Here is a 17,510-nt window from a genome sequence, read left to right as displayed (position 1 = left end):
TAAATATCTTGGTTTCTTATTTTCTAAGGTCACAATAGGCGCATTCACACTGCGGTACTTTTCCCACAAAGGTTCATGAGAACTCTTTTATCGCGTTCACACCAAAAAGAGCCGGTACTAAAATTAATTCATGCGAACCTTTTTACCCCCTCGAAAGTCCCTGCTAGAGAGCAGGGACTTTCGAGCGGCTCTTTTGTGAGAAAAGAGTTATATGTCTCATTGGCTGGGCGGATTGCAAACCACGCCCCGTAAAACTCCCAAAATGTGTTGTGAAGCCGCCATTTTATTATCCTCGCATTAGCATTAGCATTATTAGCATTAGCCCAGCGCAGAAACGCAGAGATACTAACTTATGGCAACACAAAATAAAACATGGGAGCGGTGGAGATGAGGAGGTGTCGGCGTTCTGGAGATTTACTCAGAGGGCTTCAGGAGAAGCTGCTGGGACTCCCAGCAGCTTCTCCTGAAGCCTTCCCCAACTCCGGGGACTTCCGGCCGGGGACTCCGGGTGGTTTGCGGCCTGCCAGTAAACCCAAAGCAGAAGAAGAAGAAGAAGTGACGTCAGCGGCTTCATTTGCCTAATCCTCCCTCTGGGACTTATTCCGGTGTGAACGCGATCTGTACTTAGTTCATGAGAACTAAAGAGTTCTGATGAACTAAGTTCGCATGAACCTTTGTGGGAAAAGTACCGCAGTGTGAACGCGCCTATTGTCCTGTTGTCTAACATACAATTAGCATAACTTGTTAAACAACACTTAGGTTCTTGACTGAATCTTGCATGGTTATAAAATCTGTCCAAAGACATACATGCACTCTTAACCTTAACCTCCACGCCGTACAGTATCGTTCCTGTATCTTGTAAAGTCGTGACACTATCATGTGTGTCAGCGTTGGTGTATCGTCTGAATCTGCTTCATGAAAGGCAGGTTTTCCTATAAATACAATCTGTTCTGATCCTAAATCTTCTTTTCTAAGGTTGCATGGTTCTGTTGTCTCACATAATTAAGTAAAAAACATCTTATTGATATTTATGTTCTCCTGTATTGCACTTGATGTTGACTTAATGCAGAAGTAAAGTAATCAGGTTACATTACTTGTATACGTGATTAAGTCACTGATTACATTTGTTTAATTGTAGCACAGTACATATTTAGAGTAACCCTCCCAGCCCCGCATGTCGTCTGGGTTTGTGAATTCACTTTGTTTGAGTGTTCGGTACGTTTTTGTTCTACTCTCGTCTTGTCAGGAGCACTAACATGTCCTAATGAACCTGACATGTCCTAATGAACCTGAGGTTTCAAGATGTCTAAATGTCCTCAATTTGGGTCTCAGGCTGAGAGGATTAAGAGTCCCCGCTCTGGGGTCCGCATTTCTGAGAATAATTGATTGGTTTCTGTGAACTGTTGCAGGGGAGCTCGAGTGAAAGCAGACACTTGGACAGAGTGTGAGAGAGGCAGTGGTATGGCTGGGGTAGGCTGCAGCCATACCAAGAAGTGGCTTAGCCCCAGCATGAAAAGTGATTCAATTAAATTAAGCAAAATGCTGAATGTGGAGAACACGGATTGCGAACATATCCGGGTCGTGTCCACAACACACAAAGTGATCCTGCTGTAGCAACAAGTGCACGTTACTATGCAATATGGATTAGACCATTCGGGGTTATGCTAGAGGGGTGCGAGGAATAGTCTAAGTAGTGGGGGAGTTTTATACACTAACGGCCCGTCCACACAGCGGCGTGCGTTGAAGCTTCCAACGCTTCTGCCCGTTCACTTTGAATGGGGTGACGTACCTTTAAGCCGAACTGCATTGTGGGAAGCGACGGGGAGCGTTGCTCGCTTCAAAAGTTGAGCAATGTTCAACTTATGGCGCCTCGGCAGAAGCGTCAGCCAATGAAATCCCGTGTATGCAAATCTGCCAGTACAAGCGCTAGCCAATCAAACCGCGTGCATGCTGGGAGAGACTACGCAGGTCTTTTCCTCATATTCAAAGAAATGGAGGGAAAATTCATCATAGCGGTAGGGAATCACCCGGTGCTGAATGATCGGTCTCTGTTCCTCTACCGGGATACAAACCGGAGGAGCGAGGCATGGAGGGAGGTGGCAGAGACAGTGGGTGGAACTGGTAGGTTTTCGCCTGTTTGGGGATTTTATATCCAGTTTACTTCGTTTTAACTTTGCTATTGCTTTGTATGCCGGGGGCGGGAGATGCATGTGATTGGTTGTTGGTCGCGGTGCTCGCAAAAAGTCCCCAAGCTTCAGACACGCCCACCGCCAAGCGCCAACGCACGCCGCCGTGTGGACGCAACGTAAAGGTGCGAAAATTCTCTGGCGTTATAATATCAGCGCGGCCGCGGTCACATCAAAATGCCTCCGAATGCAATTTGAACAGACCTGCAGCCAATCAGAGCTACGAAACGTTGGGTCGTTCGTGAAAGGCAGGTTTTCCTATAGATGAAATATGTTGGTTTCTTCTTTTCTAAGGTTGCATGGTTCTGTTGTCTCACATAATACGCTTAAGTAAAAAACATCTTATTGATATTTATGTTCTCCTGTGTTGCATTTGATGTTGACTTAATGCAGAAGTAAAGTAATCAGGTTACATTACTTGTGATAAGTCATGCCTTACTGATTGAGATCAATCGGAACCGCCATTCGGTATCCCCATTGGATCTTCAACGTGTACTTTCATACGTCACGTTCGCAGGGATCCCTTCTTATTTACGACAAGACAAAGGTGCCGTTCCATTTGGATTGAGACAGGGAAATAATCGAAACCTCACGCGTGGCGTTTCACCGTCAAGGGGGCGATATAGCGGGTATGTAATTACATTGCAAATACGACTTGAGCCCCAGCACGGTGTGGGTTAGCCCTACCGTAGACTACCCACTGGAGAGAGGAGACCGGTCGGTTCCTTTGTAACAAGTCGCTGTGGGGTTCTCATTCTAAGCCCTCTCATGTCTGTGTCGCTCTCTGTCGGTGAAATGATTCCCTCCGATCACTGCGGCTTCAAAGAAACACACGGACATCAAATAACTTGAAAGCCTGTTAACCCTTTACATCGCAGCTTTGTTTATTTCATGGCAGTGTGAGACTCTCCTCTGCAGTCACCGTGTCCTAGAAAAGCTGCATGTCGTGTTAAATACTAACGAGCGACTTCACCAAGGAAAGGATTAAATGGGATTTAAGGATCCTGGGTCTCTTCCTCATCTACTCTTTGCCTTTGTAGCCCACCGCCCACGGTCACTGTGGAGTTACACCATCACACCAGATTACATGTCTGGATCAGGAAACAAACATCAGATTACCGTTCGATTTATACAATTGGGGATTTCTAGCAGGATTACATTTACATTTCCGCAGCAATGGAAGACCGTGTCCAACACTTAGGAAGGACTTGTGTCGACGCCCTTTTGATAAAACCTATAGTTAGAGCTGGTTGCATCTTGTCTCGTTTTATTTTGATCTATTTTCTGTACTTTTCTCTATTACGCATTCTCTTCTGTTTGTAAATCTGTAAAGCCCACAGACAAACTTGTTTTGTGATATGGGGCTGTAGAAATAAACTTAAACACATCTGATTTGAAGTAAAGAGTACAGTAGAGGGCAGTCTCCGTCTCCATCTCACAAACCACCGCCAAAAAAAAAAATTCTGCAAAGTTCTGGGTCAAATCTCCGCTGAACCAAAGCTGGCATTTCATGACCCTGTGGCCGTCTGCTGAACCCCATGCTCCACTATTGCCTCGCTAACCTCTGCCAGAAGGCACACACACACACACACACACACACACACACACACACACACACACACACACACACACACACACACACACACAGTCTGCAGAGTCACAAACCCTCAAAGTACACCCTGTAGCGAGTAAAACTCTAACACAAAAAATACCTGTCGGTGCTGCCCCAGAACCCCTCGTTGGAGATTTCTCATTTTCCATTTTTTTCCCTTCCTGGTCACTGTGACACACACACACACACACACACACACACACACACACACACACACACACACACACACACACACACACACACACACACACACTCATGGGGACCTCCATTTTGTCCCCATAAGGGAGGCGAGTCCCCACACGTGACTATGTAAACAGATTTAGGTCCCCACAAGTATAGTAATGCTAGTCCACACACACACACACACACACACACACACACACACACACACACACACCCCCCCCCCTCTATCTATCACTAATCCTGTCCCTTGCTGCGTTCATTTCCTGTTTCCTTCATTGCTCGATCCGTCTTTATTTCCCGTCTGTTCCGGACCGGTGTCAAGTAGACCCGTTGAATCCCCTCTCGTCGGCACAAATAGAAAATAATAACACCGTTTGCACCCGGAGCATCTGGACGCATGTTCAGCACGGATTCAATTTGGGATGGAAATCGAATTGTGATTATTTTTTTACTGATATTTCAATTGCGATATAATTCGAAATATGATCATATTGAGGATTAGTGCCAAACAAAGTGCGTAACTTAAGGATTTGTAGGCTGGGGCAATCTCTACATCCGCATTGTTCTTATTGCAGAACGGTAATTTGACATGTGTGCCTTCAGTAAATATTATGTTCCTATAATTGGATATAGTTTATTTTCTATTTTGACCATATCTGATAGTACAACATGTATGTGTTGGAGCTCTAGCCAATAGAGGCGCGAGTGTTACATCGTGATGTCACAGAGGGGGGGCTGGGATATAACACCCTACAGGAAGGGGAAAAAACACCTCACAAGCACCCTTTAACCGTTAAAGTGTAAAACTGTGATTTCTTGCACCCCAGTTATATTATCGACCGCGTCACCATCTGCTCATCGAGGACAGATCTCAGGTCAGGCCTGGTCTCCAGCAGCTTCAGCAGCACAGCCTTATGTAACACACACATCATTAACGGCCTCACACACACTTCCAGCATGTGTACTCGGTGTCCTTACTTCAGTTGGAACAAGAGGAACAGAGGTGAGGTCAGTCACTTCAGGGTGATGCTGGCCTACATAACGCCGCTGCAGTCACAGCGCCGTGTTTCAGAAGATTTGGTCAACACACACTTTGGCCTCCTCGCTGGACATTGTTTTACTCCAGAGGATGCTCAATATTTAATAAAGGCATAATGTGTGTCTTTTGTATTTGTATTGTGTCCAAGATGTCCCGGCCTTCACTTTAATATGTTTCCGCTCCTTCTCTTTGGTGGTAGCAGTGGGAGCTGTCACTTCCCTTCCTGTTGTTACTCGGCCTCTCAGCAGAGCCCCAATTACCAAAAGCAAGGTCACACCTGGTTAGCTGCCCATTAGCCACACAGTCATGCCCACAGACAGAATGCAGCCAAGCCTAGCGGATGTTGCTAATGTGCCGCCTACTCCCCTGGGAGGAACAAAAAACCTCGAGCAGGACATTTTTTTAGTTTCCAGCTGGAAATGCTAGCTGTTAGTTTCTCTCTTTCCGTTATGTTAAGTGCAGGCTTTGGGAAATACCAACCCAGACAGTGAAGCAAATGTTCATAGTGGCTAAATGGTGGTACTACAACTTCCACGTGAGTGCATTACCCATATTGACATCACTATGTAACACCCGCACTTCTTTTGGCTAGCGCTCCAACCATAGACTGTATATATAAATGGACGTAGTGTCCGTGACGTCACCCATAGGATTCTGCAGAGTTGCAGAGAAGCCTAAAGTAGGCGGAGTCGGCCACTAACGGCTCGACAGTGACGTCAGAGTCTAACTCCCGCCTGATCCAAATAATGGCAAAGAGGCGGAACCGAGGCGGGACCTCCAAAAGCCATGAGATAAGTCCGATATTTAAATGAAGAATACTCCACCAGGCACCACCACAACAAACACGTCCGGGTTCAAGTTGTGTTCCCGGGATCAGCCGAGCAGTTGAGCCCCTGAAGCATCCTGGAGCTTACTGAGCTAACGGAGCTGCTAGCAGAGAGACAGAAAGCTAGCAGCAGCACTCACTGCAGAGACCTGTCACTCAAGGTGACCACGCCCTAATTTATGCAAACACTTTAAGACCTAATATAACTAAAAGGGTTGCGTTATAAAACAATTCACAACTATACAGAGAATATGGTTTTTTGAACCACGATGTAAACATGTTTATTTATGCTGTAAAGTTGGTCATTTTAACATGGGGGGGGTCTATGGAAAGTGCTCCCTTCTGCAGACTGCTCCTACTGGCCACTAGATGAACTGCAGTTTGAGGCACTTCCTTATTGACCTCCCGGCTCTGCCCCAGAGTTTGCCGCTTGGCTTCAACACATTGTACGTGATAGGCTAAGGGGCGGGACATCTCTAAACGGTTGACCAATCACAACAGGCCAGATTGGCCAGCTAACCAATCAGAGCAGACTGGGCTCTGGTTTCAGCTTTTTGAACATTAAAGCATGGAGACAAATCACAGTAGAGACACTACATACTAATTTAAACACAAAAAGGAGCATAATATGCCGTCTTAAATTTCTTGTGCTTTCCGCTTTGTATTTTATATCGACGTAATCCATAAGTAACAGAAAGTAATCCAGGCTACATGTTTACATCAACAAACTCAAAGTGCACTAACTCTCCTTGTTGGCTTCCTATTTACAGTTAACTTGTGTTGGTATCAAAGGCTAAACGTCTGTGCACGCTCACTCATACGTGCTCATGTGGCTCGGTTTCAGCCAGCGTCACTTCTGTCACATGTCCTGGACTTTTCCTAATATTGAGAATCTGCTCTCTTAACTGATAATCATCGGATTAACAGGGATGAAAAGACCTTTGTGTGCGAGGGCCCCGAGTGTGTGACCTGATGCTGGGGACCCCTGGGGATTCAAAGGACGCATCAAAGTGATAAAGGGCTTCAATGGCACCTATTATGTATCGGGGTTTGGGCTTCCACCTGACTGAGAACGCTACAGGCCATAAACTCTCACTGCACAGCTTGATATTTGGACACACACACACACACACACACACACACACACACACACACACACACACACACACACACACACACACACACACACGCACACACGCACGCACATGCGCACGCTCACACACACACAGAGAGAGAGCGAGAGAGAGAGAGAGAGACAGACAGAGAGAGAGAGCACACACACACACACACACACACACACACACACACACACACACACACAGAGAGACAGAGAGAGAGAGCGCACACACACACACACACACACACACACACACACACACACACACACACACACACACACACACACACACACACACACACACACACACACACACAGAGAGAGAGAGAGCACACACACACAGAGAGAGAGAGAGAGAGAGAGAGAGAGAGAGAGCACACACACAGAGAGAGAGAGAGACAGAGAGAGCACACACACACACACACACACACACACACACACACACACACACACACACACACACACACACACACACACACACACACACACACACACACACGCACACACACCACACACACACACACACACACACACACACACACACACACACACACACATGCACACACAGAGAGAGAGAGAGAGAGAGAGAGAGCACACACAGAGAGAGAGAGAGAGAGAGAGAGACAGAGAGAGCACACACACACACACACACACACACACACACACACACACACACACACACACACACACACAGAGAGAGAAAGAGAGACAAACACACACAGAGAGAGACACACACAGAGAGAGAGAGAGAGAGAGAGACACACACACACACACACACACACACACACACACACACACACACACACACACACACACACACACACACACACACACACACACACACACACACACACACACACACACACACACACGCACACGCAGTCTGATTCCCAGTGTCTCCCGGGTGCAGTGTTTTGTAACTCCAGGAGGTGGCGTCAAACAGACCACAGTCGCTCAGGGTTATTAGACTGAAGCCACTTCACATCAAAGTGAGTTAAACTGGAGATCCAACAGGTCCATGGAACTGCAGGGACCTCGGACAGAACACAAGGGACTGCATCCAGCGGTCTGTGAGCACCAAGTCCACAACCATGAGACAAGGGACGAGGCCATTAGCATCTGATGCTAACGGCTATCAGTCAACAGAGATGAGGGCTGTGTTCTCCTCCTTACACGACCACACGTGATGGAAATGTCACTTCAAAACGACGACATCTGTGCCGTGTAAACAAATGATTGAAGCATTTATTTAATCAATCCTCTGAATACAACGTTCTTGGAGAGACAGAAATCCTCACTCGGCTGAGTAACATCAGAAATCTAATAAACAGTTTAAAGGCAGGCACTACTCGAGGAGTACACAGAACACGGCATTGATCGTATTCATCGATTACTTCGGTAATGATTTGTTTGTCAGCAGGATTACAGGAAAACTACTGACCTGGTTTTCATGGAACTGGAATGTTCTTTAAACATATAATCATTACTGGAAAAATCATTTAATTAAGGCTGTATTTTTGGTTGGCTGTGCCGTGGTGACCAGCAACATGTGGGTCATAGTTTATTCTCATATTTAATTGATGCCATTTTTTTCCCCATATGACATACTGTGTCTAGAGACAGGTGAGAACGCTCTTGGAAAATACCATGGAGCCTATCGTCATGACAACACCTGCTACTACTCCCCCCCCCCCCCCCTCCCCTATATGCTCGTGGGTGGGCTGCACCATTCAGGATTAACCTGAATTAAATCATTTATTTTGCAATCAAACAATGCTGCACCAGAAATAAAAGCAATATAAATATGTATTGAGATGCGTGAAGAAGTACGCGATAAGACAACGAATAGGAAAAATCACGTCTCAAAAGGGCAGTGTGTGAAAGTAAGAATTCAAGGTAAAGTGTTGAAATGGGAGTATTGTGGTAAAGTGAGTAGTAAAATATAGTGATATAGTAATAACAGTATAGTAATGTAGTATACTACAGTATAATGAGTTCAATAGTGATACAGGGTGGTGGGGGTGAAGCCCATAGGGACTGTGAGGTCACCAGTTCAAGTCCCTGAGCAAGGCACCGTTCCCTACACTGCTCCCCGGGCGCCGTACATAATGGCAGCCCACTGCTCCTAACAGTAGGATGGGTCAAATGCAGAGAAACCGTTTTGTTACATAGTACCTGTCCTGTGCTCCGACATCGCGTTGTTGTTAACGTTCATGGCGCCATCTTGTATTTGGGCGTCATGTTCTCGTGTGAATGGATATATCTTACAAGATCAGCGCCCTCATACTCAATTTTTATAGAAAAAGCCCTGTATAGTAATGTGAGTAAAGTCATGTTGTATAGCATATCATAGCATAGCATAGCGATTAGCATAGTGATATAGTAATGTGAGTAAAGTCATGTAGCATAGCATAGCATAGCATAGCGATTAGCATAGTGATATAGTAATGTGAGTAAAGTCATGTTGCATAGCATAGCATGGCATAGCATAGCATAGCATAGCGAGTAGCATAGTGATATAGTAATGAGAGTAAAGTCATTTTGCATAGCATAGCATAGCATAGCGAGTAGCATAGTGATATAGTAATGAGAGTAAAGTCATGTTGTATAGCATAGCATAGCATAGCGAGTAGCATAGTGATTAGGAATGTGAGTATAGTGTGCAATTAGTAGTAAAGAGAGAATCAAGATGTTGTTTAATATAGCGAGTAATATAAGAACAAGATGAACCTTTGTTTATCCACCTGGGGGAAATTCTGTTTTTCAATCTGGTTTATTTATTATTTATAATATACAGTGATATTGCAATGAGGGTATAGTGATAGTATATTGAGAAGTACAGTACGGTGAATTTAGTTCAATTTAAATGGTTATAAAGCATCACTGTTAGGTACATTAGTTGTGACTTTTCTGAATCAGATTGAGTGCCTTAGAAACTCAAAATCATCGTATGACTCACAAGATCTGAGTATATCTTCCTCTCTAGTATTTAAAGTAGTAAACCGTAGTACTACTGAACACAAAGCACTGTTGTTATGTTGTATTGTTTCAGTCATCTTTCTCCTCTCGTGACCAAAGCTCGCTCAATGCAAGCTTGAGAAAGAAAAAAGGTTTGTATAAGCATTGAATATTAATTTGTGGAACTCTACATGTGCGTCACGAACAGCAGTGTGTGTGTGTCTAAATGTGTGTGTGTATCTAAATGTGTGTGTGTATTGTTACGGCCCCTCAACACAGCAGCGTTAAAAAAATCTTGGAGCTGGGCGTGTCTGACAGCTTGGGGATTTTTTGCGAGCAGCGCGACCAACAACCAATCACATGAATCTCCCGCCCCCGACATACAAAGCAAAAACCCCCGGGGATTTTATGCGAGCAATATATATATATATATAAACTCCCCAAACAGGCGAAACCCTACCAGTTTCCCCCACTGTCTCTGCCACCTCCCTCCATGCCTGGTTCCTCCGGTTTGTATCCCGTTAATAGTTCTGGTCGTAAAGAACCGGGTGATTTGCTACCGTAATTTCTCATTTGGAATATGAGGAAATGTCTGTCTCTCCCAGCTTACACGCGGTTTGATTGGCTAGCGCTTGTTCTGTCAGATTTTCATAAACGGGATTTGATTGGCTGACGCTTTCACCTCAACTTTTGAATCCTGAAAATCCTGGAAATCTTCGCTTTGCTTACCCACAATGCAGTTTGGCGAAAACGAGGCAACGCGACGTCACCCCAGTCAAAGTGAATGGGCAGAAGCGTTGGAAGATTTCTTAACGCTGCTGTGTGGACGGGCGAGGTAACACACGTTCTATTTATAGCAGCTCCTGCCGAAACCAACATTGGCTTCAACTTGTTCAAAGGAAAGGACTCTGACATGATATCTTCTGTTCTGCTAATCACTCTCCAAAAGGGATTTAGTGGGGAAAAAGTGGAAGAAAAACCTGAAACTCATGTCATGTAAAATTAGATTTGCCCCAGCAAGTAGCACTATTTTAAAATAATGCAAAGATCAATAAATTACCAAATTATATTTCTACTCCCCTACCCCCAATAGCTGCAATACAATTCTCAATGCCAACTAAATAACGTGTTCTTCCTTTAAAGAAGCAATGCATATTTGTGTGTGTGTATCTAAATGTGTGTGTGTGTGTGTGTGTGTGTGTGTGTGTGTGTGTGTGTGTGTGTGTGTGTGTGTGTGTGTGTGTGTATTGTTACTGTTTTCCCGAGGCAACACATGTTCTATTAATAGCATCTCCAATCTGTTTCCCCACATCACCCCACCTCCTCTCCGTATGCCTCCCCGTGTTACCTCACGTTGTCGTGCTTCTGGATGTAGATCTTGTGAAACATCATGTCCTCCTGCTTGGCGTTTATGTCGGCTTTCATCTCCATGGCGACGTGGCGGGGAAGCACTGAGAGCAGAAGGCGTTCCTGCAGGAGAGCGTGGGAAGAGGAGATATCAGGCAGATATTTAAACTCGTTACGCACCGTTTTCCATCTTCAGTGGACCTGGAGCAGTGGGAGGATTCAGAGATCCAGACCGAGGCTTTAAGGTCAAAGCACGGTAATAAGGGCACGCTAAGCTAAGAGGTGGAGGCAGCATGACTAACACCCTCTAATGAATACAATAACTACTCGGTGATTAGGCCATTATCTCTAGCCGGTCTTAACCACACCACAGCTGTAGGAATATGTGAATATGATCTTAGGTTGATGGTGTTAATGGAAGGTATTTATCCGTGGTTGGACTCCTATTGTCTTCGTCCCCCCCCCCTTACTTTGGTGTTCGTGGTCAAATGTGACCGGTCCTGTTTTAACTGCTATTATATTAACACAAAAACCATTAATCATCACCACATTTAATTTAACAGCCTTTCAAACTGTACATATTGTATCAGAGTACTGGTACACATGAACAACTGCAGTACATATACAGAGAATAGACACTGAACATGATGCGTGTGCCAGGTGTGATCCATGTGGGGGGAGGGGCACATAAGAGCGGGAAATGTGTTCAATTGTTCTGTGTGTGTGTGTGTGCGTGCATGTGCGTGTGTGTGTGTGTCCAAATATCAAGCTGTGCAGTGAGAGTTTATAGCCTGTAGCGTTCTCAGTCAGGTGGAAGCCCAAACCCTGATACATAATAGGTGCCATTGAAGCCCTTTATCGCTTTGATGCGTCCTTTGAATCCCCAGGGGTTTCAGCATCAGGTCACATATTTGCCCGGGAACACCGTGGTGTTACAAAGTTCACTAAATCATCCAAAATCCAATGAAAGTGGTGATCAGCAATTTCATATGTTCAAATGTCTCCTGTGAAGGATATCCTGAAGCCTTGATGCAGACTTGACCCGAAGACAACGGGAGGGTTAAAGGAAAGGACGGTGATATATGCCGTACAGCGAATCACGCGCCAACAGTGATTTAACGAAAAAAACAAAACGAAATCAGTTGAAAAAAGACTGAAAGTCACATCATGTAAAAATGGGATTTTGTCCAGGAAGAAGCGCCATTTTAAAATGATGTAACGATGAATAGCAGGAATTACACCATACCAATGTTTAGCCCCCGAAAGCTCAGATTTTAATTCTGCTTTTTTAAACTGTAGTATGTGCTCATGTGTTTCATCGTTGGTGTACTGCCTGAATATGATGAATGAAAGGCAGGTTTTACTATCAATACAATCATTTATGATCCTAAATATACTTTCTTTGCCAAGGTCACATCGTTCACACTTTATATTTCTTGCATTTATTGACATTGCATTTGATATTGAGGCAATACCAACACTAACGGAAAGCCTAATGACCAGGTTACATTACTTACATGTTGATACTCAGATTAGGTCACCGTTGGGAGAATACTGAATGTCCTCTCCCAACATGAGAGTACATGATAACGAGGTATCCCACCTGCAGCTGTGTGCGTGACAGGATGTGTGCTCACCTAAGACCCGGTAGTCCTCCATCTTGTGCCTGTGACTGCCTCTCTTGTATGTCAGCATGTGAACTAGTTGATGCTCTGTGTGTGAGGACTACTTCCATTCTGGAGAGCATCAGAAATACTGGATCCTGAGATTGAAGCTCAAGCCGGGGACGAGTGAGATTTTCCAAACAGTTACTGATGATGTATTTTAATTGTAAGAGACTCCCCGAGCCTGGCTGTGTCTCACCTGCTGCTGGTTCTCTCTCTGGGAGTGCAGGCGGGCCTGGATACACTCCCTGGTCTCCTGGAAGGCCTGTCGCTGAGAGCCCTCTGCGGGGTAATGAGTGCAGACCCCCACGATGTTGGTGCATGAGAAGATCAGCACGTTGGACACTATCTGTGGAAGAGGGCGAGAGAGAAACATGAAATGAAGCTTAGCGCAAGTTCAACCAGGAAGACCGTCTTCCAGCGTACTACTCTCTCTCTCCTCTGTGATCGGGGCGTCACTCCTCAGCTAGACCTATCAGAGTGCCGCAGGGACGCGTCCTAAAACCCGGAAGCAAACTCCTTCCGGTTCCTTCGACAAAAACGCAATCTCTCCTTAGGGTTTGGGAAATATCTGGAACTAAGGTCTGTGGTTGAGAAACATTGAAGAGACGGATCACGTTTTGTTCAGCCGGATAATCTCCACATGTCTACCCTACTTTTATCATTTTAGAATCAGAAATCTAGTCGCCGGAAGCAAAATGCTAACGTTATGCTATAAAGGAGCTACAGCAGGGTCGCTGCTTCAACGTCACGCCGACTTCAGATCCATATTCAAACACACAGACTCTAAATGGAACAAGTTGAAGCGTTTGTTTGAACAGTCTGCAGGAGGCAGGGACTGGCTTTCAAGCAGAACAGGAACTAACTTAGAAGTGTTTACGTGTTCGGCGTAATGACGTAAAACAGCCTCGACAACTTCTGTAGTCCTATCCTATCCACTTGGTAACAACCATCGTTTTTCAGACACGTCAACTCTTCACAAAACGTGATCCGTCTCTTCCACGTGTCTCAACCACAGAGCTTAGTTCCAGCTATTTCCCTGAATCCTATGGAGACGTCCCGTTGCTTTTTGTCGAGGGAACCGGACGTGCTAACATGCGAACTTACTTCCGGGTTTTAGGACGCGTCACGGGGGCACTCTATTCCCACAAGCCTATCATAGTGCATTGCTGAACCTTTAAATCTGCTCTCTCCCCTGATGCCTCGACGCAGCCCTCCTCCACCTCCCGGTCGTCTGAAACCAGGGCCAAGCTTAAACCTCTCCTCTTCAGACCGGCCTCCATCAATCCCTTCATGCCTTCACCGCCACCAGGGTCTAGACCCCAGGGGGGGATTCATCGGGTTGGTTGTTCCCCGGCCGAATGATATTCCAGCACAACAGGCTCTAATCGCCAAACACCATTACATGCATCTGCGTATCCCGGCAATACATATATATCGTTACATCAAAGGACTGTCTCCAGATTGAACTACAGCCGTCAAGTCTTCTCTGATTTTGGTGCAGTTTGAAAGGGACTTGAAACTTCTACTGGATCTGGAACTGGATTCCACTCCAATGACACAGTTACTTTTTCAGTCTTTTATTGCAGTAGTTTACTTGATAATTTCCATTTAGTTGCTGAATGGGTGCTTTAGGTGAAACACCTTTGAAGACAAGACAGATGCATTAAACTTGCAATAGTCATTCAAATAAATAAAGCATGCAAGCAATACACTTACACTGCGGCCTTATTTACGAATATTTTACTAAATAAACTAGGCAGACTACGCACAGAAATATACATTTTAAAATGAAATAAATCAAAAACCAAATCTCTTTTTAAAATCTCAGCAAATTTAATTAACCGGATTTTATTAGAAAGATTCTTTCCTCTGTTTTAGCAGAGGTTTGAACAAAATGTCCGCACGCATCCAGATGAGAGATTATCCGTCTGGTTTCATGTCTCTTTCCAACAGGGACTATTTAACATAATGTTCTCTTTATGTAAAACAAATACAACACATGTCAACTCTGCCCCAAACCTCTATAGTTATTAGAACACAAGTTCATTGGGTCAATACCATTCAGATTTCTAAACACTCTCAAATGGGATTCATAATAATACGTTTTTTGTTTGTATCTTACATATTTTTGTGTTATTTTACATTTCATTGCATTTCATTGCATTTCATTGCATTTAGCTGAGGCTTTTATCCAAAGCGACTTACAATCAGTGCATTCGTTCATAGAGCCAAAACATTTCAAGTGCTACTCAACTGGCTTTAGATAAGCCAGTCCTGTATTAGTATATAAGTGCTTTGTTAGTAGTTCTATCGCTCGAAGTGGAGTCGAAAGAGATGAGTTTTCAGTCTGCGCCGGAAGGTGTGTAAGCTATCTGCTGTCCTGATGTCAATGGGAGCTCATTCCACCATTTTGGAGCCAGGATAGCAAACCCACGTGTTTTTGCTGATGGGAACTTGGGTCCCCCTCGCAGCGAGGGTGCAGCGAGCCGTTTGGCTGATGCAGAGCGGAGTGCACGTGCTGGGGTGTACGGTTTAACCATGTCCTGGATGTAGGAAGGGCCAGATTCATTCGCAGCATGGTACGCAAGCACCAGTGTCTTGAAGTGGATTCTAGCAGTTACCGGAAGCCAGTGGAGGGAGCGGAGGAGCGTCTTTGAGTTTTTAGAAAAGCGCTATATAAGTGTCATGTATTATTATTAGTATTATTATTATTATTATTATTATGTACACAACAAATATTATTAAACCACTTGTCAGGTCAGAAGGTCTCTGGGTAAATCTGGGCATCATTCATCCTAACAGTCTCAATATTTACAGAGTTAATGTTTATTCAACATGTTTTCATTGACTCCAAGTAAACATGTACATAAGTCACACCACACATCATTGTATTGACTTATACAACTCTAAGTGTTGAGTTAAGCCTGTGTCTTTGCACCGTCAGACATCAGGCCAAGGACAAAAGCACGGTTCTTCTCCAGACAGCTGCACAGAGGGCTATTTGTTATGTGGGATTTATCCCACAGAACAATATGTGTGTAAGCAGGTGTTTATGAATCTGGTGCAAGAATGTAAACATAGATTCTGGTTTCAAATCTACCCCTGGCCCCCAGTACAACTTTGAAAACAAAAAAAGGGGCCGTTTTGTTGAGACAGCGGCACGGTGAGAGGAAGGGAAAGATTACAAATACAGGAGCGATGCAGGCTTATACTGAACAATCCAAAAGAAACTCATACAAGCCATTTCACACCATTAATGGCTCACCCTCTTATTCACCCCCTGCGCCACAGGCATCACTTATTTAAAGAAGTCATTCAGAAATGGAGGCAGATTTTCTTCTTCGTCCTTCAGGTTTGAGTTGAGAAAAAACATATTTTTCTTCCAAATGAAGGTCAGGGTCGTATGTTCAAACACTCTGAATCCATAAATAACCTGGTTTCTGTTTGAAAGTACACGTAGTTATTGAGTATTATTACACAACTTAAAGGCTCCATGCCATGGCCATTTCTGCTGATCATAATTCCATTGTCGAGGTCGACGAGAATAGATTTATATTGATCAATGTTCCAATCTCACATTGGTTTCTCACACAGCATCTCTGTGTAGTCTGTGTATTCACTCTCTGTCCTAAACGGCTTGTTGGAGCTCCCGCCCCCCCCCCCCCCCCCCTCCCTATGAGCCCACTGTGCTCTGATTGGTCAGCTCGCCCACTCTGTTCTGATGAGTCCACCACCGTTACAGCGGAACACCAATGATTATGTGTTACCATGGCGTTTGTTAGCAACCAGGAAATGACACCAGTAAGGACAAACAGATGAGAATGCTGCATGGGGTCTGGGCACCGTGTTGGCGGGACGTTGCGGGGCTCGCTGGTCCGCCCTTTGAGGCTCGAGGAGCGGACAGTGAGAGCTGGTGTCGTTTCCTGGTTGCTGCGTGGGCTCTGCGAGATAGCGAGACATCGCCAGTCTGAACTCAGCCTGAGCACCATGGACACGGGAAGGGGGGGTGCTGAGGGGGCTGCAGCACCCCCACCTGCGAGGCTCCACTAGCACCCCCAAACGCCACGTACCTACAGTGTAAGCGCGCCACAGTTTCGCCGCTGAGTCTGTCTGTCTGTCTGTCTGTCTGTCTGTCTGTCTGTCTGTCTGTCTGTCTGTCTGTCTGTCTGTCTGTCTGTCTGTCTGTCTGTCTGTCTGTCTGTCTGTCTGTCTGTCTGTCTGTCTGTCTGTCTGTCTGTCTGTGTGTGTGTGTGTGTGTGTGTGTGTGTGTGTGTGTGTGTGTGTGTGTGTGTGTGTGTGTGTGTGTGTGTGTGTGTGTGTGTGGATCTCCATCACAGTGGCCCTTATGTCACTGTGACCAGGAAGAAAAAAATGGAGAAAGAGAAATGTCCAACGAGGCGTTCTGGGGCAGCAGACAGGTCTTCTCTGTGTTAGAGTGTTACTCGCTACAGGGTGTACTTTCAGGGTTTGTGACTGCAGACCGTTCACATGCAGACAAAGCTACATAACAACAAGGGGACGGTGATAACCGGAAAAGCAGGACATGGAAGCTTTAACTAATATCCAGGATTTACA

At 45.1% G+C, this 17,510-nt stretch overlaps 1 protein-coding gene across 1 annotated transcript in view; it reads right to left on the bottom strand.

Moving 5' to 3' along the window:
- adcy5 (adenylate cyclase 5) overlaps window positions 1–17,510 on the bottom strand; it is a 123,320-nt gene that overhangs the window by 40,433 nt on the left and 65,377 nt on the right. The window contains exons 2-3 of the mRNA XM_034110218.2: window positions 13,132–13,281; window positions 11,270–11,391 (exon numbers count right to left, since the gene is read on the bottom strand). Of these exons, the coding sequence (XP_033966109.1) occupies window positions 11,270–11,391; window positions 13,132–13,281 (272 nt within the window). The remainder of the gene's footprint in view (window positions 1–11,269; window positions 11,392–13,131; window positions 13,282–17,510) is intronic.

Source organism: Pseudochaenichthys georgianus, chromosome 21, assembly GCF_902827115.2.
Source record: "Pseudochaenichthys georgianus chromosome 21, fPseGeo1.2, whole genome shotgun sequence".
Lineage (NCBI taxonomy): Eukaryota > Metazoa > Chordata > Actinopteri > Perciformes > Channichthyidae > Pseudochaenichthys > Pseudochaenichthys georgianus.
The sequence above is the reverse complement of the archived record's forward strand: the minus strand, read 5'-3'. Positions and strand labels throughout refer to the sequence as shown.